Source organism: Rissa tridactyla, chromosome 4 (genome assembly GCF_028500815.1).
Source record: "Rissa tridactyla isolate bRisTri1 chromosome 4, bRisTri1.patW.cur.20221130, whole genome shotgun sequence".
In the NCBI taxonomy this organism is placed as follows: domain Eukaryota; kingdom Metazoa; phylum Chordata; class Aves; order Charadriiformes; family Laridae; genus Rissa; species Rissa tridactyla.
In genome coordinates, this window is record NC_071469.1 from 75484523 (window position 1) to 75509627 (window position 25105).

The 25105-nt window shown below is 41.1% G+C and overlaps 1 protein-coding gene across 1 annotated transcript in view; it reads right to left on the reverse strand.

Annotated features, from left to right (window-relative positions):
• LPCAT2 (lysophosphatidylcholine acyltransferase 2) overlaps positions 1–22286 on the reverse strand; it is a 32665-nt gene extending 10379 nt beyond the window's left edge. Inside the window, exons 1-11 of the mRNA XM_054199593.1 lie at positions 22107–22286; positions 15917–16056; positions 14595–14812; positions 13141–13253; positions 9974–10034; positions 8912–8970; positions 7638–7672; positions 5255–5309; positions 1956–2038; positions 1279–1404; positions 3–156 (exon numbers count right to left, since the gene is read on the reverse strand). Coding sequence (XP_054055568.1) covers positions 3–156; positions 1279–1404; positions 1956–2038; positions 5255–5309; positions 7638–7672; positions 8912–8970; positions 9974–10034; positions 13141–13253; positions 14595–14812; positions 15917–16056; positions 22107–22214 — 1152 coding nt within the window. The 5' untranslated portion in view covers positions 22215–22286. The remainder of the gene's footprint in view (positions 1–2; positions 157–1278; positions 1405–1955; positions 2039–5254; positions 5310–7637; positions 7673–8911; positions 8971–9973; positions 10035–13140; positions 13254–14594; positions 14813–15916; positions 16057–22106) is intronic.
• Between the last annotated feature and the right edge of the window lie 2819 nt (positions 22287–25105).

Consider the following 25105-nt stretch of genomic DNA (forward strand, 5'->3'; position numbering starts at 1 on the left):
ACCCTGTCAAAGAGTAGAAACAGCTCTTTGAGGACATCTGAAATAGGCAGCTTCAAGTACTCCGCAAACTCCTCGATTCCAATTCTTCCCCCTTTGGAAGCACTTGCAATAGCAGCAAAGGTATCCAACTGCTTTCTGACATGATTCCATTTTAGGCTATGCAAACATGAGGGAGAGCAGATATTTCTATACAGCAGATCTTGGACAGATGGAATTTCAGTAGGAGTTATTACAGTGTTCAAAGACGAAAAATAGCCAAACAAAGCATATGTGTACGGCATTAGAAATGCTGTACTTCCAACCTGATATTTTGTATGAAATCGGCAATTAAGGACTGCTTCCCCCCAGTTATTAATATTAAAAGCAGGCAGTTCTATGCTTGCGTATATCAGACTTCCTTAGAATAACTTCCCAAACCTTAGAATCATCAGTCCAGTTACTAGGCTGGTCTAGCAGAGAGCTTTTATTCACCATAAATTCACATCATGCTCTAGGGTGAATATCTCCTTAACAGAAGGAAACAGATCTCAGCTCTATTAGCTAACTCTCTACCCAAATGCTATCATTGCTACAGCCTGAGAAGTACCTGATCCCTCTGCAGAAATACACCACTGCACCTCAGTAAGAATAATTAGGGCAATTAGGGCAGATTGTTCCAGAGTTCTACAAATGGATATATAGCAAATATGTCATAAGTCACAATTCACTGAGCACATACTTCAGATTTGACCACAGCCACGCCAGATTATTTGATGGAGTACTGTATGATTAAGTGGTTCTGTCCTCAAATTCCACTATATCTAGACAGAAAATGTCAACACCACTAGGGAAACATGGCTGCACAGTACAACTAAGAACAAACAGTAAGCCACTAGCTGGTCTCAGACTGGAAAGAAGGTGTTTTACTTCCTATACCATACACCGCCTGTGCATCTCAACAAAAGCAATTTAAATTGGGCACCAAGATTACCATCAAGTGCCTAAAAGAGGTACTGCTTTATGTTCCTCATCTTTTGGTGAGATAAATCCGTAAGAGATTAGAAAAAATGCATTTTTTCCCCTTGTACCACTGCCCACAAAAATTACTTGGGATTAGTTCTTACTGGGATTTTCCTCACCTCTCATTTCCATATAGTTTATGTATGTAAATTGTATACATAAATACGGTATATTACACATGGCCAAGTCAGTTGTCAGGTAATTTATCCTTTTGTAGATGGCCATCAACACGCGCAGCACTGCAATAATTAATGTTACTGACAGCTAAACTTCCCTTACTTGAGTTTCTTGCTAATTTTGGTGAACTCCACCAGCCCAGCTTCCATGGGTAAAGTCAGCTGTCCTGCTGAAATCATCAGTCTGCAATCTTCAAAAGTGTGATCGGTGACTGGCACATTCAAAGCACTGAAACAAAATTCAGGAAACAGAAAAATCAATTTCTTATGTTAAAATTACTTTTAGTTGACTGTTTCCCTTCTCTGTCTCAATTTGGCTTTAATGCTAATATACAGAACAAATGACAATTCATTCTTGCACTGCTGCAAGTAGAATAAAGCAATACAAACGATTTTGTGTAATTATGAAACCATACTTGGAAACTATATTATGGAGGTGTCATGATGTTTTAAGATTTACAGTCTTGTAAATGCAGCCCAGTAACCTTGGAGGACAAACGACCCACTTCTTGCCAAGCAAATACGGGAGCAATTTTTTCCGGCTTTCCATGAACTGAACATACTATTTTCCAATGTAAGACAACCTTCTTTATGCTCCATGTAAAAACCATCAGGGTGTTTTAGTACAGGAATTTGACACCTTTTAGTGTAAATCTAGAGCAATTCCTATGTATGGTACCTGGGACTTGACTAAGTTGTATTTTATGTCTAGGACCTATATGGAATTGCTAGATATAAAAGAAAAGTTCTCAAAGATTTTCTTCATGCCTGATTACATACGTTGCCATTGTTTGCCGGACTCTGTTGGCAAAAAGAATGGGATCGTTCTTTTCTTCTTCAGTAGGAACATGAACAGGCAGAAACTGAAAGAGATGAGTTATCCAATCATTTCAACAGTCACCACTTTATTAACAACATGGACAATTTCTTATTATTGTTTGCAATAGGGGAAACACAGGAGGAAAAAAATCAGCCATGCAATGAAGGAACTAGACACTAGAGGTCTCACCCGCCTTAGAAACCACTCGGGCTCTTCTGCCCTAGCCAAACAAATAAGTTTAGTCCAAACCTGCCTCTTAAGGATTGGTAGAAGCTGCTTTAATATGAAAAATCAACCCCCCAGAGAAGGAAAGTATAATAAATGCATACTTAGTTAGAAAATTAAATGCTACATTGGTAAGAATGTGAGTCTGAAATACTGTACACTCCTTTTCAAAGATGCTTTATAAGTGATGTTATATACTGGAATAGTGTATGAAAAATTTGTAATGTTTTTAAACACATACTGCAGCCCCACCTTATACCTGTTAATTGTATCTGTCAGCATGTGACTGATAAGTTTCCTGTAAGTTTTTCCTCCCTGATAAAAACATTACGGAATCTTAGTTCTGAATTGCAAATATAGCACTAACTGGATAGAAATACTTTAAAATTTTGAAACTCCAAGCAGAGAGTAAAAAACCCCAACAAAACAACCCCCTCTCCTCCCAAAGCTAGAAAACACCCTAGAAATCTAAATGGCAACGCTTTTACTGTTGAGGACTTATTCAGTGTTAATATGTAAGAAGCTGAAGTAGCATTTCACTAAAAATGTGCTATAGATGAATTATTATCTATCGTGGCATGAATCAGCGTCTGTTTGTTTGCAAAGTGGTGCGTGTGGAGGAGTGTTTTGTTCTTTCTACTTCAGTCTACAGTGCTCACTTGCAGCTCTGCGTACCACGCCTTTTCTCACTTATGGTTATCATTTATCTCGGTTCTGCTACTCCCACCCTGCAATCTTACCTCTAAATCCTAGAATACAGCAATTCTAGAATAAGTATAAGGTGTTTCTCATAGTTCACTGGAAGACACAGTTGCTAATTATGTGTCAATATGTTTCTTCAGTTATACAGTTATATTGCAGTTGCTGGTGATGCACTAATACAGCGGTAACCGTCCCATATAAATGCAGTCCATCCCGAACAGCCTTTTTATGTTTGTTTTTAAAGAATGCTGCCTCTTTATGATTAAAAACACTAAGTTTATGGAACTGGTTATCTGTCAAAATAGCCATAACGATTTTCTGTTTATAGCTAAAAGTTGTATCCCCTGTAAGGCAGCAGGGGTCCAGCTGTTCACACAAAGGTTTGAGATTTCATTCCTTCAATAAGCAGGTGCCAGCTCTATTCAAGTCTGACGTATGTCCCTGCTTATTACAGCTCCCCTTCAGAAGTCAGGTAACTCTTACATTGAGGAAGCACAGGCACACTGTACAGACACAGAGAACTGTGTCATCACTGGGTGAGATGAAGTCATAACTCAGAAGTTTATCTATGCAAACATGCGTCGTGGTCTTGAAAGTGGTCATTACATCATTTGAGGCTGAGGTCTTGCTCAGGCAGCAACCTAAATTTCTGGTAGGTTAAACAACACCTCCATCCCCTTCAAAAAAACCCACCTACAATTATTCATAGAACCAGTTTGCCAGAAACCACAGCTGGGGATGAAGAATTTGGTTTCTTGGCCTCCTGAGGTGGCACACATAATCGCAAACACACCCAGATGCTTATCTGGTGAAGACTAGTAAGTATACCTTCCTTGTCAAATTGTAGCCCTGCAAGAAAAATTCTTCACAGCTCTTTCAGTAGCAAAAATACTTCTCTGATCTGCTTTATCTTTTCCAGCCCTAAAACTCACTGCCAGGTTCACTGTTTAATCTTCAATATCCACAGTTTGTTAGAATATGACTAGACATGCATGTGTGTGTTCCTTTGACTACAGGAGTAGGGCACTGTTCGTGCAGAGCAAGAGTGGAGAGGCCACCTGCTCACAGTACAGGACAGCACCACAAGTGCAAACTCCTACAAAGAGTAGGCTGATTCCCTCCTTCCCCAGGCAAATCTGTCCCTTCTCTTTTTAGAAATGCAAGGACTTTTCCATTGATGCTAAGAAATTAGTTCCACTTTGGGGACATGCTACTGTGAAAGCTGCATATTTTTTCATGTTCCAGTTTCATCTTTTGGAACTTGAGATTTATTTTCTAACAGGCAAGTTTGAGTTCTGTTCAGAAGCAGGGGAAAATAAACCTTCTACTGGAAGGGCTATGTTAACTATTTCTTGCTCCCACATATACAAGTGGCATAGATATGTCCTTCTGTATAAAATTATTAGGAGAATTGGCTCTTTAGTACACCTTCTACAAATATGTGTCTACTGTATGTACTAAACAGTAACAAAGTGTTCCTTTAGAATTAATTGTTTCCCAACAAAGACAATATTGCTGATTGTTAGTAGTAGCAACACTGCTTGTATTCATAAAGCTTTGCACAACTTTGCTGAATTCTGTGTTTTGCAAATGAACAGCAAAACCTATCAGAAATTCTCCCATTTCTCAGGTCCCTAAACATAACGTGGTCCGCATGACAATACTTTGTGGTTGGGTAAGGAATGTGAAATACAACACTTAAGCAAACTGATCACACCTCAGTTACCTGGCTCCTCACTACGGTGTTTTGAATGTTGACTCTCTGACAGGGAGCAGTTAAAGTAGTGGTACTATGGAGTGTGTGTGTTGTTTCAGTTGTCATTCACCTGTCTGTGCTGTGCAGCTGATTTAATGATCAAGGGAACCAGTTGATTATACAAGGCTCAGTACAAGTACTGGAGTCCTTAAAGAAGCTCATAGTTGCAGAAACCTTTTAGAGTTCAGTCTGGGAAGATGGTAGGAAGACAAGGATACTTTGAAGGGAGCAGGGAAACGAGAAAAGGGAGAAGTTGTTATCTTTAACAGAATGTATTATCTATAATTCTTAGTTTTAACATCTGTAAAATGCATGTGGTGATAGTTAGCAATGATTTTACAATGCTTTAAAAATAAAGGCATTTCTGATAGCTCTCTCTTAGGAATTCATCAGATTAAGTGACACATAGATACGGACAACAAATCTAAATATATTACTCACCGTGATTCTGTTATTGTTTCTGAGACATTTGTTTATTGTTCACTAACAGGGACTAATAAAGGAATAATGCATTTATGTCAAAGTATAAATTCCTTGGTTGCTGAATCTTAGTACAAAACCATCTCTAATTCTTACCTCAACTTCTACTCTTGTGAAGAGCTGACACAGTGTCATTACGCACAGCTCTTTTCTGCAGGCAAAGAGGAAGAAAAATACATTTTACTTATTTAAAAACAAAGTATTTGCACATCGGTAGCATTGACAAAACCACAGCCAATATTGGGCAAGGTTTTTAAGTACCTTGCAGTGAAGTTCCCTGAAATGTTGCTTTTGACATTTTTTCTACAAGGCTTCTGCATGTACCTGCTGCTTGCTCATCGGGCAGGCGGCTTGCTGTCTGTTGTCATGCATATTAGAATACTATCCAGTTCTTTGGCTGGCAAAATTTATATATGTTACCTTATCTTTAAAGAGGTGAATACATACTGGACTTTAAAGCTTTAAGAGCTCTGATTCTGAGAAGTAGCTTTACTCTATCTCTTATTCGTTCATCTGCAAAATGGGACCAGTAACTACCTTCTGCAGAACTGAAGCAAGGATTTTAGTATTTGCTAGCCATTTGCAAATTATAGTAGTGTTTACATAAGTGTGCTAATGAAGCATTGGTATATTTGGGACCTTCAGTGCTTTTAGAAAAAGTCACAAATTTTAGTATCAACATGTAGGGGGATGAAGAAACTGCAAAAGATGATAAGCATGATCGCTTCCACTTCTGACTTGTTCTTTTCACTGTGATTTTAAAGCAGAAATGCACATTTTCTCTTTACTTTAAATCAGGGAAATTATAATAGAAAACTTTCAAGCAATCTTTCTTCTGTTCTTGTTTTGCAAAAAAGAGGAAAGGAAAAGGCAGGAGAAGAACTAAGGGATCCTTTCTACTTTCTGCAGGAATCCACTATTAACACTTAATTTTCTAACACATAACATTAGGTTTTCCTCCCAGTAAGGCACAAAAGTAAGAAAGAAGTTGTAAGAGAAAGCAGAAACTGTGTCAGGAGGTTTCTGAGAAGGAGACTGGTGCTGTCCCATCCTGGCTGCGAGATCCAGGAAGTTTTACAAAGAGTGTGACAGTTACGCATTTTCTGATCTGCAGGTTTGTGGGGCGGATGTTCTTCCCGTTCCAGTTATTAAGAATCTCCAGATTCTACCCCATCCATCCCTTCTCCTCCCATGCTTTTGCCAGGCTGCTCCTTTCATCTTCTCACAGGTGTCAATTTGGGCCTTCACCATAGAGCAGTTCTCAATTTTTAGTGAATGGGCAGCCTCCTCCCTTCCACAGCAATACCTCTCATTTCACTTCTTTCTTCACCTATTCCTACACCAGCTCTCATAACTGAAGATGTAGCTCTTTTTCAGTCTTCCAGCCTAAATCTTTCACAGGGGAAACGTGCCGCATGCCATTGCACTTGCAATGTTCATTACAGTATGTTAGTAACTGTAACAGCGGTATTAATAATAGCAAAATATTCTTGGAAACTGAGATGGACGTTTTCATCTAGGTCAGCTTTCCTAATGTCCATTCCCTGAGTGTGCAGGTGCTAGGATTAACTAATGATCGCTTAAAAGGTGCTTATGATGTGCTCCACTAGTTCAGACATGTTTCAAAATTAGCTGCCTTAAAAATTTTAGTCCCTTAGTAAATCAGCACTTAGTGTACTTAGATACACTACATATTCCATTGAAAATGTGGTATAGGGATTCTGCAAATCCACACTTTAATGAATGTTTATAAGATGAAAAGTATTTTCCAGACATATTTTCAGTGCAGCTGTAAAGGTTTTTTAATACTGTAATAAAATATTTTAGCATATTATAAGGCCACCTGTGTTGAGAAATAAACACAGATCCATTGCCTAACTGGTTTATTGAAATATTTTTCATTATTTCAATGTCAGTTACTATATATAGCCTCTTCACTGGGATCTCAAAACAACTGCTTCTGTTGACTAAAGCAAAAATAAAAATCTAAAGAAGAAACCTAGATGTTTGGATGGGGAAAGATGGGAAAAATGAACACTTGTTTTGCCCATCTTCTTCATTTACTCTCATATGACTTCAAATGAGATGGAGGAATGAATGAAAATAACATTTTTTTTGCTTGTTTGTATACCATGTGGGAAACTGTAAACATCTATGGATTTTAATGACTATGATTGTTTCCCAAAGAAAAAGAATTTTAAATCTTTCTTTTGCTCTAGTGTAATGTGCAAAACATAGGAGAAAATTAAACAAAATGGTGGCAGAGCTGGAAACAATGCTTCCCCATTTGCAAACCCTTTCTCTAGCCATTCAGATGTGAAATCTACTGCATGACAGCATTATCCCCAAGTATTTCCCTCTCATATAAACAGATCTAGAAGAATATGTGTCTTGGCTTAGCTGAATCTGTTTGGCAGACTGTTTAGCAATGGGGGAAAAAACTTCTATATGTAATTTTCAGTAAGATTAATAAACTTACAATGAGTAGCCCTGCCACGTCCAGGTCACAGTATCCTAAGGAAAAAAATAAAATACAGAAATGTATGACAAAACCACATGAAAGTTAGAGAGAGAGAAGTTACAATATAAAACAGGCACAAGTTTAGTAAAAGCAGATGATGGTTTTATAGTCCTGTAGTGAAAATAAATAAAGTTGTCACAGCAACCAGGATTCTTTGCCTTAAAAATTTGGAAATAAGGATGGCAGAATGTTGATAATATCAACAATTGGGAATAAAATTTATACAGTTACTTAGATATTTTAAATCATTCATTCTGATCCAAATAACAGAAGTAGGAAAAAAATAATCTAGTAAGACTTTTTCAGAGGATTTCACCAATCCCTTGAGAAAGGGGCCCTCAATAAGTATTTGGTTTCGTTTTTAAGGACATTTATGCATTGGGAAACTATCATGCTTTTTTTGCTTTGCCTTTTTTTTTCCTTATTCTATGTTTATTACTTCTTACATATAATTTTTACAATGTATACTGCAGATCCTTAAATCCTATCAGTGAAATGCCACACCAATTCCCTTTAGTGGTTCACGTCAGTTTTGAAATTGATCTGTAAAAGGATTTTACAAAGGAATCTTTGCAAATAACAACAACAATTAGGAATGGAAAGTTTGTTATTTTCTGGATTTGATGGATGACCAGATAATTAAAAAAAAAAGTTAACAAGTTGCTAGACTGATGTCCCAGCATTACACCTGTCAGAGAAGCAGAGCCATATGGCTGGACCCCAATACCTGGCAGAAGCTTTTACTCAGCAAAACAATGGAAAGTTGCATGAAAAAAACCACCTGCAAAGCTGCCCCCGAGGTGCCTGAAGGAGGGGGTGTTGGAGGTAATGCATGGCTCAGCTTTGCTTTTGTTCAGAAACTTTGTGAGCCCCTTTGCAGCAAGAGTATTTTGAGCTTAAAGAAAAAATGATGACTAGTAGGGAAGTTGTGTGCATTTTAGACTTCAAAGTACAGGCTCTGTGGCTTTGGAGGAAGTTTCTAACTTCCGCTGCAATACTCTCCCGTGCTCCCTCTTACTTTAACTATAGCTAAGAAGCCCAGCAGTAAGATTTTCACAATCAGAATAGCAGCTACATTTGGGAAGCCCAGCTGCTTCGAGGAGCTCTCCAATGCTAAAGCTCAGGACAATAGATTCTTCAGTGACAATGCAAAATATTTATCATAGGTACCACGTAAGTCAGGATTTTGACTTCCGTATTCCTAGTTAGTGATAGAACAATGTTCTGCTTACCAGCTTGTTGGGGTATCGGAGCAACACAGGTTGCACAGGGACTTGTGGAACAAAGGCACCTGCAACCAAAAATTGGAACTGATTGTTAAGACTAAGCTTATTACAGCTGTTGGGAGTTTTAAGTGATTCATGTAAAACATGGTGTCTAGGAGACATTGTTAAAAAAGGCAAGAAGAATGGGAAGTATTCTTTGTGTTGTGGGTTTTTTGGGGGAAGCGGGGGGTTGGTATTTTGTTTTTTTTTTTTTTTTTTAAATTAGCAGCACAACTAGCAAGATGTCAGGACAAAAAAGGGCTAGTCTCCATTTCAAGGAGAAAGCTGCCTAAGATTCCTGAACTGTTCAAACTCATTTTCTGTGTATTACCTCTCCATTGACTGTCACTCATTTCAAAGGATTAGATGCTCACAAGGCTGTTGAGCATTTCCTGAAGCCTTCTCTGTTTTGATCATCTTCCTAAGTGATATGGATCTGAGCACGTAGCACTGGTTTTGTAACTTTGCTACCCGAGACACAGTACAACAGTAAGAAAGGAGCACAAGATGGCTTTAACTGAAGTGCAGCACAACAATCTAATGATCAGTGATGCTATCAAGTACCTTTATGGTTAAAAATATCTATGGGCCTGCCTTGCTACGCACTACGCAAAGAGATTTCATAATTTGGTTGCTAAGCCTTGCACGGCAAAATTTACAGGAATCTAAGACAGCATGACTGTAAGTTGAGCTAAAAGAACCTCATAAGTAGCATGTATTTTGGTAGTTCATCTCATAATAATCACAGTCAAGTTTCTCGGTAAATAAAGTAGATGAAAACTGTACCCAGAAAAAAACTCAACCAACTAACTGTGTACATCATAGGTATTCTACGTCCTGCAAATTACCAAAAATCAGAAAAGTAAACTGACTAGTATAAAATAGTGGGTTTAGTGCCACTGAAACTTTACTACATCCGCTACAGTGCTGTTGTGGATGATGTATCTGCAGAAGTATAGGCCTTACCAGACCTACCAAATTAATATTTCACATATTATTTACCAACAATGACGAGACAAAATCTCTCACCTTGTTTAAATGTGATCAGGCAAGATCGGTTTGTGCAGGTGCCTTCTGGGAAAATCAGTATCTTGGATTTAAAGAGAAAGAAATACATATATACACACACATTTCATAAAAAGATTATATTTCAGCATCAATTACGTACAGGCTGACTTTTCATGCAAGCTCAGTGACATGTTACGCTGCATCACAAGAATATTATTATTGCTTCGAAAGGAAATGAACAAATAAGTGAAGGATGCTCACAGTAACATTAGCCTGTTAATGATGTGATCCATCTTGATTTGGAAACAAATGCTTTGTAACAGAGGAGTTCTTGGGAAAGGCCTTTATCAGTTCAGAAATACGGTACAAAAGGGCTTAAGTGTTTCACTTGAACTGGTGAGTGTTGGTAATGATATGAGAATTGTTCCTCTGCTGGCGGCTCCTTATTGAACTGCTGGGTGTACAAACATCAAGAGTCTGGGCTGACATGAAGTGCATAAGGTCCTTGAGCCTTTACAGGCACAGATGCTATCAGCGTGAGTCGAGATGCCAGCTGCGATGAGAAGATCACAGCTGGAGGGACAGCTGGAAATGGCAGAAAGAGTATGTGCATCTGCGATGCAGAGCTCTGAAGGCGTTATACGCCACTATGTACCCTCTGAACCTGAATGACTCAGACACACCAAATACCCAGAATGTTTCTGAATTAGTGTCTGGAAGATACTAGATTAGATGCACAGTGATCTGCAATATGACACACCAAATCCAGCCCCCTGTGGAATACAAGGAAGCTTTATGTTTCTCATATCGCTAGAGGATCATAAGCAGCATTCCAAAAAAAACTCAGCACAAGAACTGGTCTGGATCAAAAGAGTCTTCAAGGTGTGCTCCCACTTCAGTGGGAATGAACAAGTCATGGCTAGATAAATTAGGTCATATCCAAGAGACACAGGCTGTTTCAAAGTACGATAGAGACAGCTGCACATACTGATTTACGTTCAGCCTTTGACTATGCATTCTGTAATCAGAAATTATTTGCTGGTACTATGGACACAAAAATGGGTATGTTTCCGCTTAGCATATGTCATAAGCCCCAGAAAACATACTAGTGACTGACCAAAGAGTAAGTAATCAGTCCCTCCTTCCCTTCTGTTTTGGTACATGGCTGGGAGAAGCGCTAATCAGAACCTCATGCTATTAACAAGCCCATGTGCTGCCCAGCCTGTTGTGTTTTGGTTTTAGGTGGAGAGTATGGGGAATCCAGCTACTTTTCTGTTGTGCTGAGAGAATGCAGCCCAGGCACTCTGAACAGGATATGACAGATATCATCTTATGGTCAAGTTTCTCAAATAAAAAAAAAGAGTAGGAGGAATATGTGGCCAGGGCATAGGACTAGGGATCACCCAGTGACACTCCGAGTCTGCTGACTCAGTCTTGGAGATTCCCAGATTACTTGCCTCATAGACTATTTATGCCATGATAGACATCTAGTTTTGATGCCAAGTGCAGAATTGGTGTAAAGCCAATTCCCCTTTCCTCCCCATGGTGTTTTCAGCGGAGATTAGGTATACCAGAGCTTTGCTGGAATCACTTCATCCATAACAATTTAGCAAATCACAAGCATCAGTGTAGTTTGTAATCATAGCATTACAAAAAAAGCCTTCCTAGCTTAGACATGTGCATGTTTAAAATCCTCCATATAACTGACAAAGTGAAAAGAATAATGGAGGCTCTAAAAATATTTACTGCAGCTTAGAAAAATGCATTTATGAGTTAAATTAAGGCAGCCTAAACATTAACTAAAAAGCTTTTTGCGAGGTGCTTGCTAAGTAAAAATGATGCATGAAACATCTAAATAATGACATTTCAAAAAAAGTGGCAAGTGTTGGTCTTTCCTCAGGATGAGAAGCAGTTACGCTTGAACGTGGTCTGTTTCTAGAGACTATTCACAGAGCAGAGCAGTGCAATCAGGTCAAGCTGCCATAAGGATACCTGCTATGAAGTCTATATTTTCACTAGCCTCTTTAAATTTTCCTCAAGAGCCATTCATTGGAACACAAGTGAAGGAAAAAGTAACTCTTCTCAATCATTTAGGAGGTGGCCAATTATGACTAAATAGATCTTGTGACTTTAGCTACTTAACCAGTCACTTCTTTGAATTTTTTTATTTTAAGTAAATTAACCCTTAAGAAAACAAGAACTAATCCAAAACACAAAGTGTGAATTTATACACAAATCCACAGTGTATTTCTGAAGAAAGGTCTTACATCATTGACTTTATTGTCCAGCACCGTGGCAGTGATACTATATTTCTGGAGTCTGAAGGCAACATCGGAGCACAGTCAATGCAAGGGAAGAAAGCAGAGAGGCACTGCCAAATGAGATGTTAGTAGGTTCACAACTGTTCCAGGTTTTTCTTCTTGCAGAGGATGCAGTTTCCATCTCAGCCCCTCTGCCTGTCATAAAAGTAGCAGAGTTGCTGCCTCAACATTTTTCTTCCTCCAGAGCAACCCCTGCTCCATTAGCTCTTCAAGATGGAAAGCCACCCAAGGCCTAGAAGCGCAACAGCAGCTTGCTGCTGAGGAATGACCATGGGAAACAGCGTGCACAATCATTAACTATTGCTTCCATGTTAAAATCTTACCACAATTCAGGCCAATTGAAAAGTCTTGGTTTTACTGCATTATTAACCTAAAGACTGAACTGAATTTCACCTCAGCTATTCTTCACATGCAAAATTGATGTTTTAAGCTTACGTACTGTTCATGCTGGAGCTTGGACAGCTCGGGTTACTCATCTCATCGACTGCTCATCCACAAACTGTTGTGAGCACAGCTCTGCAATAGCTTCTCACACGTGAGTTAGGTTAAGAATACTGATTCACATATACCAATTCAAGTCATCTGTTACACTGATGACAGCTTGTTAAGACTTAAATAGGGAAAAGAGCAGGCCAGGAGCCATATGCATTTTGGAACAGCAATTAGTACTGGCTGGATTTTGTCACGACAAAACTTTTTAGGCACCAGCCTCTCGTCTTCCTTTCCTAAAACAGTCATATTACCTGACTGTTGACTTCAACTTTGTACATCAACAGAATCCTATTCAGCTGGGCACTTGTGGTATTGTGATGCACAGTGAATATGGACTATGAATACATGACAGAATAGTAGTAGAATATTTATTACCTGTGGCCACTGGCCTCTTGATAATGCTCGTTTAGTTATCTCGGTGACGGTATTTTTTCGTGAATCAGGGTCTTGACGAGAAACTGACACAGGCTGAAGGGAACTTAAAATTGCTGTGAAAGAGATAAAAACGTTTATTTTTCTTATGCTAGTGCTTAGAAAATACATGGGTTTAAGGCTCCCTTGTAGCAAAAATCTTGTTATTCTCATACTAGAAGACAGACTCTGCACAAACAGCTTTCAGACTAAATAGATAAGAAGAGTAGTATTATTGTCCTTGTTCTACAAAACGGGAAGTAAGACACAGAAGATGTATCTACACTGCCAGCTGAGAGCTTTACAGTAGGTATAAATGTGCCAAATTCACCCAAACACATTCTGCTAATATTGCTGTTATCTTTCACTGAGCATTCCAACACAGTTCTAAGGAAAAAACCTGATTGGGTCTCTGCTCATGAGCCACACTCAGGCCTAACTCATGCAGACTGCAATCAACAAATACTTTGAGCCTCTCCAGAACAAGTAAGATGTCCCTTTTCACTTACAAAAACCACACAGCTTATGTGTAAATTACAGAAAAAAACCCCACCCTCATTTCATCAGAAGTCTACATCAGAATGTGTGGACCTTTTGAGATGTGATGAGAAACTTGGGGAAGAATTATCTTCTATGTCCCACTCCTGTGCTTTTAAGAGAAGGTCAATTTATTATCAGTTAGTTTATTTCCTACAAAGGCATTTCTCTGTGTTGTGTGCCGAGTTTAGTTTTGGGTTACTGTTGGCTTATTCTTTTAAGAGTCCTATAGAGATAAGAGACATACAGCCAGCAGAAAGTCTACAGCTGATTCTAGTAATAATGCAAATGGGAATTCTTTTTTTTGCCAAAAGGAGGAGAAAATAATAGAAGCATGAGTCATCTGATTTTCTCCATTCTCTGCATTTCCTTTTTGAGTAACTTCTTCTTTATTCTTCCCTGGTTTGACTCTCATTAAAAAAAATCCCTAACAGTGCCTGCAAGTTTAAACTTACAAATATGGTATTTTCCAGACTGCTGTTAACTTGGGTCTGTTTTGAAATAACCTTCACTAATCCGTGTTCTACATTTGTAGGCCACCCTGTTAAAAGACAGCAGTCGAATGGATTTCTCAACCTTCCTACTGGGAGACTTTTAAGAGAAAGCTGCTAGCCTGAGCAGTTACAAAACATGCTTTCCATATAAAGAAAATCTGAAGTGATATTCTATTTCATATCTGAAAAGAAACAGCATACTTTTAGACATTTTGACTAATTCAGAAAGATAACTTGTCCCAGGGATTTCACTGGAAATAATCTGTCAGTATGTTTGGAACTTAAAGATTTAAAGAAGTCTGCCCCTAAATCACTATCGGAGATCAGATTTTTAGCCTCATGTCAAATTACTGACTTCTAACATTTTATTTTTTCATAAATACTTACTGCCAAATACCGGCGTGGACAGGTTCTCTGCTCTAGACACTATTGATGGCATTCCAGTTGGGGCACAAATAATGGCATCAAAAAAGCTTGAATGAGGAGCTGCAACAAAGATTGGGGCTTCTCGCAGACTCGCTATTTTCCCTTTTACTTTAACTTGGAAACCCATTACGAAGAACAAGGTACGAGTTAGGCATGAGAGAGTTGTCTGGATCATCCTCCTTGTAAACAGAAACACAAAAATATCATCCATCTTACAGTTAGTATTTCTTTTGTACTTCAAAACAGAAGCCCATGAAAGATTTCCTAGGTCTCAGCAGCACTGGAGCCAGGCACAGGGTAGCAACACTACTCACTGGGAGAGTGTAGGGCTAAAGGGAAAGCAGTAGGAGTAGGGAAGGAAACATCACCTTTTCATGTTGAAACCAGATTATAATTTTAAAGATAAGGCAATATACAGCACCTTACAAAACCCTCCTCCCAGGTATGCTATTTCTCTTGCCGTATCTTATAGCATTGTAGAATAACACTATTGCAAGGGGAGGGTGGGTAATTAGCAGATTCAGTGTCCTTTTTGTAAGAACTTACTTAACTTTTGATACTGTTCTTTTACTATCAGTTTCAACAAGTAAGATTAAATGACAGTGTTCCCTTACTGGAACATGTTCCCTCAACAGGGGACATGTTCCCTTCATGGGACTCCCTGTAATCTCTTGGCCTTGTTAGAACTCACTTCCCTTGTCTCCCCCTCCTGCGTGCAGCTGTGGTACATCACAACTAGGAGGGAACTGCATTACTCTGAGGTCAGAAGCTGAGCAACTGAAACCCAGAACCCACAGAGGCAGCTGTAAAATACTCCTTCAAGGGCAACATAGCTAAGAGAGGAGCTGTTAAAGCTAATTTTGTCATAAATTATAGCATAGCAGGAATGAAGAAGGCTACACAGAAAGTCGGCCTATGTAATGTTACCAAATACTTAATGAGTTTTTTTCTCAAATATTCCTATCAGTATTATTCCTAAAATAAGTCCTGGCTTACAAATAGTCTATGAAGAGTCTTATACAGATTTGTTTTAGCCTCAAGACAATTGAAAATCTACCTATTTAAAAAGCTATTGTTGTAATTTGTTGTAAAACACACTCACCAAAAAGTTGCTTCACCTAAATGGGTAAAACTAAGATTTGACTGAGGACTGCTCTTTAATCAAAAGGAGGAAAGGAGGGAGAGGGGAAAAAAAAAAAGCTTTAGACCCTGGTTTTGTGTTATTAAAAAAAAAAGCAAAACATCAGACCACAGAGCTTTCACAAATATTGGTCACTTTTTACCTTCTCCATCCTTTAAGTGGCACAGATCCTTTGCCAGGGTGACGGAAAGTTGCAATTGATGCAAATAGCCATGCTATCAGTAAAAGGAATGCAATGCATATGGCACGGAGGGGTAGCAAAATAATTCCCTGAAGAACAGTCTGGAAAAAAAGAGGGAAGAAATCTTAAGAAATGGTATCAACAGGAATGACACTGCTATCTGTGTAGTAACCTTACATGGACTTTAAAATACTGATATTACTGCTACATGATTTAGTAAGGAAAGCATTACAGTGTTCAAAAAGGGAAGGCAGTCATTCACAGCATTACATTTTCACTTTTGGATTCCCATTTCAGCTAGAACTGGAATAAGTATTTGAGTTTTTGGCTTGGATGTTGTTAGACAGAGATGGTAAACAGAGTTTGCTGACTTTAGTTTATACTTAGACTTGGTCTGCATCATAGGACCAGTTCACGAGTCCACCCAGCTGATACGTATCTCCACGACAGAGCCTTCTGTCACTAGCTGCCTGTCTAGAAGCCAAATGAGATTGTTAAGATGACTGAAATGTACTCTTGCCCTTTCAAAATGACAAATCTTGTGTTGAGTCACACTATTGCTGCAAGTGATCTTTACTGCTTGGAGTGGGGCAAACACAACACGGCTTCCTTTCCCCTAGTTGGGACTTAAGCAAAATGGAGTTTTCAGTAAAACCGAACGTATGGTTTAAGGCAAAGGTTCAGACTTCACAGCACTGTTGAAGCTGCTGTAGCAGCTCTTGGCTCATTGCCTTTGTAAGTGGTTTGCTCACTGCCTGCAGTAAACATAGAGCAGAACCCTTCTGATTATGAAGATTAATTTCTTGCCTCCTGTTTGAAGCATCTTGGATACGAACGTCTGTGCTTGAATTTTTCAGAATAAATTGAGAAAGCTTAGTTCCCTTTCCTCCCTGCTATCAGGAAGCTGTTATTAGCTTGCTTTAACTTGAAGCAAAAGAAACTATTGAGAGAGTTCTGCTACAGTCACAGCCAGCCAAGCTAGGTAGCAAAACTGGTACAAAACAGATCCAAGCCAAGGCTGCGGTTTGCTGCTGCTTTGGTTCTTCATATGCATTTGTAAACAGAGTGAGGTGAAGGAGAAACACTAACACGCCCTGGTTGCCAATAATCCTCAAATATCATCTGCAGCCTCTCCTAAGGAATTTTTAACTTGCATTTTTTCGTGCACAGCTCCAGGAAGCAGGTGTATTGGCACAAGGTTGTTAACAGACAGCTGTGGTACTGGGCAGAGCCGGAAGAAATTAATTGTTTTACCCCAGCAAATTAGGTTAGAAACTATATCCTGAAGGTTGGCCTTTATGGCGCAACACAGCACTATGCAGACTGAGCAAGCCCAGAGCTGGGAGGCAGGTGAGCTGTGTCAGCTTGCAGAAGCCATAGCCTGGCATTCCTGGTAAGCTAGTAACTGGTTCAGCTTCTTCTGGCACCTAATCCAGCTCAGCTGCCACTCGCTGATGAGGATCAGCTCTGTGTGTGTACATATGCACAAAACAACATGCAGAATTGTAATAGTGATTTTTTTTTTTCTAATTTGGGCTATGTTTCGAAAAGTCCCTTAAAACTTACATGAGAATACATCAGTGGTCACAGACTGACAACTCCACCAGTTCAGAAGTACGGTAGAAGTTGCTGAAGGAGAGTTATGCTTATGAGCTTACTATTTTTTATACCTTACTAATTTTTTTAGGAAAATCGACAGCTCAACAACAGTGTTTCTCTCAAAATCAACCTTTCTAGTCAGCTCTTCAGCAATGACTACTTACTGTACAGGAAAAGCAGGGCTTTTAACAATAAGGGAGTTCTACAAAACAGTTTGCAACTTACATACTTGAGCTATGATTATTAAGCAACACAATGGATTTTATCTCTTTTCTTCAAAAAGGAGCAAATGTTTGTAGTGCATTTGGAATATAAGCATCTTTGAGTATTATTTATACGATTCTTTAATATAGTAGGTTGCTTCTAATTGGCCTCTCATCAACATGGTCCTTTCCCTCCCCAAGTTCCTTCCACCTTCACATAATGTCCTCATTAATATTCAGGAGAGGCTCTGGCATCTGGCTCTAAACCCTCTGATACTGAAGAGGATTAACAGGAATTTTGGGCCTTCAGGACTCAGGTCTCTGTTACAAAAGGCATAGTGACAACAGGCCAAACCTGATAGTGGATACACAGTGTAAATTAGGATAAGGCTGAGAAGCAGGTACGTGGTGGTGCTGCTTATGTTCTATAAGCACTGCCACGTAACATGTCTCCAGGACAGATCTGAACATTTAGGTATGACCGTTTCCTTCTTGAAGCATACAGTGGTTTTTTATATAAAAGCTGTATATAACTAGCACAGGAATTTTAACCATAACTTCATGGACAAGAGGAAAAGGACTGCTCTGGATCACAGAAATGGATTCAGTAGCTGGGTATGAGAGATTTGGCCCTGGAGATCTATTGCTCCCACTCTCTTTATGGGAGTTGTGGTGAATCTGAAAGTGTCAGGTAGCAAGTTAAATCAGCCAAGACTCCTCACTTGTCTCCCAAAATCAGATGTGTCTTTTTTTCCTCCATAGGCATTCTCTTGTATGATGATCTGTAGTCCCAATTCAACGTTTCAGCTGCATTCAGTTATGCAGAATGGGCAGCATAAGCATAAATCAGCATGTTTTGACTTAAAATAACTTTTTTCTCTATGAAAAAAGAATATTTATGCACTGACCTACAATGAAAAATAAAGGATGCAATAGAAAAAGCAAAACAATCCCTTCCTAAAAACTTTAATAAATTCATTAATCTATTTTAGGCAGATACGCAGGTGGTACTGATCTGCTGATGCAAGCTATTGGCTTTCTAGGTCACTGTGTAATGAGGCAGAGTTGATTTCTGCTCCATCAGCTGCAGACTAGGGTAAGAGAAGGACAGAAAAGAGAAAGGTCAAGGTATGCTAGAAAAGAGAAAGTATAGGAGAAAAGTATACAGAAGAAAATGCAGGTATCACAAAGATAGAATTATTCTGAGTCATCCAAAAAACCTTTCCCCACTTTTGGAATCACCCGTGTACTTTCTATTTATGGTATCTGCACCAACTGCACTGCCTGTCACTGCAGTTGTGGCAGACACCTGCAGTAATCCTTGCAGCCCCGGTCACACTCTGACCGGTGACTGACCCTTAAGCAATATGTGGGATTACACTGTCACTGATGTCAGGAGCCAGGGAAGGGGAAAAACAGGTCTATCAGAAAGCCACAGAATCCAGTTTAAAATTTTGTTCAACTTCAGCTGCTGACAAGTTATCTAGAAAGCAGAAGAGCAGGCTGGTGACCAGAAGGAAGCCCAACTCCAACTGAACTCCCCTGACATCTGAAACTGTGCGCAGATGGACTGTCTCCCAAAGCAGTACCCACCTAGCAAGACAGGGTATTCCATCAGCGTCCAAAGTACGCTACAGCTCTCCACCAGGCAGACTAGCAGTTTAGTTCCATGCACAGGGTTAAAAATAATCTTGCTTTTAGCATTCTGGCTATGCCATTAAGTAGTTCACCATTACATAAATCCAGCGAGCATCTCTCCTGAATAAAGGAAAATCTAGTCATGACTTAACCAGTATTTGTGCTTTGCAGTGCAGTTCAGAAGTTGAGAGGGCAAGTGAGCAATCAGGATGAACAGAACTAAAACTAAAAAATGAAAAAAATCCCAACAATGAATTGCAGCCAGCTTCAGTCAGAAGATGGAAACCAGAAACATTTGAACAACTGTTTTAAACTTGTTTGGCACATGCAGATGTTTACCACAGCACAAGTGAGCTTTGTTTTGTACATTCTAAAGAAAGACAAAAAAATCTCATTGGCTGGTAAACTACTACCAATACAAGGATTGGCAAAAAATTTGTAAAATCTACTCTATTTTTCAGTCTGGCTGCAGCCTGTTTTCATATTTGAAGCTGAATGAAATGCAAACAGCTAGCCCGTCTCACTTCAAAGCTCTATTCATCACGGCACAGCAGCCTTTACATTCAAGGTGTTCACCAACATAAGAAAATCCAGCTTTGGCCTCCCAGTTTTGAATTTATATCTATTTTTATCGGTGTATGCTAAAGGAATAGTATAGAATAGGGGGAATATAGCAAAACAATCTTTAACATGCAAGAATGGAGATACACTACACTTGATTTAAATGGGAGAAGAGACATTTCCCTTTTTTGAAGTTTATAGTAACACCCTCTGGTTAAGGCTCTGATTCCCAGCTGGTCCAATAGGAAGGGCTGGGCAAGAGAGGAGCAGACGTTTACAGGATAAAGCAGACAGTAGGAAGTATCCTAGGTTCCACAACTGTAGCGGAAAAAGAACAGAAGGGAGCAACACATGATACAGAAAGATTGTCTCTCCTGTGGCTTTCTGCTTTAAAATTCTGTGACTACTGCAGTTTTGCTTCGAAGCTCACTACAGCAGCAGGCCCTAACCCAGCCGGGTGCTTTTCCTTCCAGGCATGTTGTGGAGTTATGTATGGAGCATCTTTTGTTTTAAGACATACCATGTTTTTCATCTCCTCCTCATGAAGCAAAAAAGTAGGATATATTTGTTATTGATAAAATGGTAATTGTAGCTTGAAATTCCAGCTTTTGAAAGTAGTCTGTGCATCCTCTACCGAAAGCAGACAGCACAGAAAGCTGTCCATGTCTGGAACCTCATTAAGAAACTGGAATCTTTTCCTTGGGGTTCATGCCTACAGCTACTGATTCAGATGCACTTGAAATGTGTTTCGGGCTGCTAGTACAACACAGGGGATAAAAGGATTTGAAATTGTTTTCCAGGTATCTCACATTTCCTCCACCCAACTACCTTCCAGGCAAACGCTGTTTATAACTTGAGGAAGAGCTATATGAAACATAAAATATTTAGTTGCACATCAGCCTCAGATATTTATAACAATCAGCAGAAAATACAGTAAGTTCACCTACGCAGTGATGTGCTCATTGTCCTCAATGAGATGTCAGTTCAGATTTGGTTCATCAGCTCAATTTTTAAAGAGGATGTTTTTAAAAATCAAAGCACAGAAATACCGCCTACTTTCTTAATTGTAAAAGTACCCTCCAAGTCTGGTGTGCACTTGTACACAAGCTGTATGGGGGCAGCGTTCGGCTCAGAAGCCTAATTCAAGTCACTCAGTGACACCAGTCAGTAACCCAGTGGAACTGGGCTGTCACGCTGCAATACGGAACCAAGAGATTAACTCCCCCTGCAGCCCCAACCCAGCCTTAAACCAGCCTGAAGTGAGTTAAGCATCTGAAACAGGATTACTGTAAAAAGTTATTTTCTTTTTTAGCTTATCATACCAGAGAGAAGTTACCATCATCTTCACTCTAGAGCTGAGGCACCTGACAGGATGGATAGATGGAGAGTACTTCATCCATGTGATTCAAACAGGATGCAAACTGGAGTCAAACAGGACTCCTGTTTTCTCTCGGAGTAACGTGTTATTTATGAAAATCTTCTCAAAAGCTCGTTGCAAATCTTGTTAGAAGTTTAACGTTGAAGTTGATAGGCCTGTATGCGTGTGCAGAGCAACCATGCAGTTTGTGACCCCTGAGGAGTGATGGCTTGAAGAAGTTCATTTAAAAAAAGGGACTTTTTTTTTACACTGAACACCCTTTGCATCTTTGCTTTGACCTTTTACACAACCTGTTCATTTTCTGCTATCCCTAGAGCAGATGAGGAAGCACGCTATGCCGTGCTAGGGAAGGAACTTCTCTTACTAGATGCTTTTTCCTCCAAAAGATGGGAGCTGTAGATGTTTGAGTGCCGGTTTGTCCCTCCCTGCTCGGCTCAGGGTGTAACCGCGAATCCGCGTCGGCCCCGGCAGCGCCCCGCTCCTGTCAGGCGGCGCCAGCGGCAGTTTTAAACACTATTTATTCACAAATTCGCCTCTCCCAGCGGAAGCGAGTCTTTTTAAAACGGCCATTAACCTTCACACCGCTGTTTTAGACAAGCTGACACAAAACCATGCCCGGCCCGCGAGGGTGGGGGGGGTGTGACAGCCCCGCCGCGCCGCCGGCTGCGCTCCTGTCCGCACCGCTGCGCATCCCAACACCGGGCGGCCCCGGCCCCCCGGGTAGGGCTGGGCGCGCCCCGCCGCCCCCTCAGGCCCGCGCCGCTATCCTTACCCGCAGCTTGTCCCCGGCGCTGAGACGCCCCGGGTGGACGAAGGGGTTGGGGACGGTGGGCGGGCAGAAGGACTGCTGCCTGGGCAGCGGCAGCACCCGCTGCGCCATGCTCCCGCCGCCGCGCACCGCCGCCCCGGGCGATTGCGCATGAGCCGCCGCGGGGGAGGGCCGCGGCACCCCCGGCCCGGCCCGGCCCGGCCCGGCCCGGCCCACCGCGCGAAGCCCCGCCTCGGGGCAGGCCCCCTCAGGGCAGGTGAGGGCGCGCGAGCCCGCCCTCGGTCGCCCTCCGTCTCGCAGTGTGTCACCTGAGGCGGGAAAAGCTGAGGGAGGTGCCGGACGTCCCTGCCAGCTGCCATGGCCGGCAGCCCGCGCTCACTACAGTCATGTACACCTCCCGTAAATGCTGCAACGCTGGTCGCTGAAGCCATGTTTGCTGTGTGATACCGCAGTTGTATTGTTTATATGCGCTGGCTACTCAGGATCAACGTGGCCTGTTATCTGAGAGAAAAAGGCAAGCGTGGTCAGACCATACAACCAAATTCCTTTCTAGGAGCAGGAGGCATTTCCACCACTGCAGAAGGCCGATACAGAGTTTCTGGTCTTGAGTGGGTGAAGTGTAGAGATCCGCCACAGGCCTTCCACACCTGCTGGGTTCACACAGGGTCTCTTACAGCACACTGGCCCTGTAGGAATGCGCCATGAGCTGCCTCTGCAGGGGCATATCAGGAGGACATTTTTCACTCGTGAGGGTGGTGAGCCCCTGGCCCAGGTTGCCCAGGGAAGCTGTGGCTGACCCATCCCTGGAGGTGTTCAAGGCCAGGCTGGACGGGGCTTGGAGCAACCTGATCTAGTGGGAGGTGTCCCTGCCCAGGGCAGGGGGCTTGGAGCTCGTGATCTTTAAGGTCCCTTCCAACCTAAACCATTCCATAATTCTATGACAGCTGCTGCCCCACGGCCACCTCAGGTGAGCAGGTCAAAGGCCAGACACAGGGGCAGGTCAGCAGTCCTCTAAACCACTCAATTTCTCACTGCCTTCTGCCAGTCACACACCTTCAAATGCAATGCTGGTGCTTCTGGTTTCAACCCAAAAAGAAGTTTCAGCCTGACCATATTTAGGAAAATATGCTTTTAGGTTCTCAAGGTGATCAGCTACAATGGTGGGGGCGAGCTACCAGTCTCTGCACAGAGAATGCTGGTCCAAGAGTGCTGGCTCCTGGCCTCTTACATGACATTGGTTTGGACACTTTGTTTTGTTATGGTGCTTTTCCCTTTCTCATATCTGTCCTTCACACAAAAATATTGGTACTTTCTAACACAACATTAGTCTGTATGTTGCTGCACGGTTTGTATTGCTGTAACAAAAATAATTATAAATGTCTCATAGTTTAGTTGCCAGTTTGACGTGAGTACTTCCACAAAGATATAATCAGAATTAATAAAACTTAATTATTATAAAATTAATATTTATTTGTGTTTTGCAACTGCAGGTGCTTAAGGAGTAATCGTAATGATGTATTTGGGTTAACTGAAGCCTGTGTGTAATGGAAGCTTGAGGAGTGTAGGATTTCCCTTGGCTGGTTTCCAGGGTCTCCCTGTGATTGCCAGTACTTGCAAGTAGCACTGTGCTCTGAAAAACCTGAGAGCTCCGTACAAACCAGATCAGTAGAATTGTCACAGAAAGTAAGGCTGGGGGGAATGCCAGAGGAGAAACATCAATTCTACCTCTGTCATTCTTGACAGATGATTGTACAAGCTTTTCTTAAAACTCCATGACTTCCCTAGCTGATCCATTCCAGCACTTCTCTGGTAATATCTTGAAACAATTTTTTCTGTTTCTGAGCGGAGTCTTTCTCATTGCAATTTATATCCGTTCTTGGTGCACATGAGAACTCTTTGCTTTCCTCTTTGCAGCTATTTTTTGCATGCTTGTGTAGTGTTGTGATTCTCTCAAGCTTTCAACTCTATCCTGGGCTGCATCAAAAGAAGCGTGGCCAGCAGGTCGAGGGAGGTGATGCTGCCCCTCTGCTCTAGGGAGACCCCACCTGGAGTATTGTGTCCAGCTTTGGAGTCCTCAACACAAGAAGGACGTTGACCTGTTGGAGTGGGTACAGAGGAGGCCACGAAGATGATCAGAGGGCTGCAGCACCTCTCCTATGAAGACATGCTGGGAGAGTTGGGTTGTTCAGCCTGGAGAAAAGAAGGTTCTGAGGAGACCTTATAGCGGCCTTCCAATATCTGAAGGGGGCCTACAAGAAAGCTGCGGAGGGACTTTTCACAAGGGCATGTAGTGATAGGATGAGGAGTAAAGGCTTCAAACTGGAAGAGGGCAGATTTAGATTAGATATCAGGAAGAAATTTTTCACTATGAGGATGGTGAGCCCCTGGCCCAGGTTGCCCAGAGCTGCTCTGGCTGCCCCATCCCTGGAGGTGTTCAAGGCCAGGCTGGATGGGGCTTTGAGCAACCTGGTCTGGTGGGAGGTGCCCCTGTCTATGGTAGGGGGTTGTAAATAGATGGTCTTTAAGGTCCCTTTCAACCAAAACCAATCTATGATTCTATGATTCACTAGACTGAACAATCCAGTGTTTTCAAGTTTTGTTGCCTGGGTCATAGTTTCTAGATATCTGAACATTCTTAATGCTTTCCTCTGGCCTTTCTCCAGTGAGTCCACACCTTTCTTGAGTACCCAAACTGGAAATACTACTCCCTAGGAGGACTGACCAGTGCTACTAAGTGGGCAGGAAGAAACAATTTGTGTCTAACGCATAATGTTTATATATCGCTATATAGTGTCTGCTTTTTTGTCGCTAGCCTGACCCTGGGATTCACACTGTGGTACATGGTAACACTTAGATCCATTTCAGAACAAGTACTTGTCATTTACGATACAGAGTTCTAAGAAACACTGTATTTGTCCTTACCAAACGGTGATAGTGATCTTACCTGTAGAAATGGGAAATACTAAGACATCTATCCGGCTTTACGGACATGATGCTTTTAT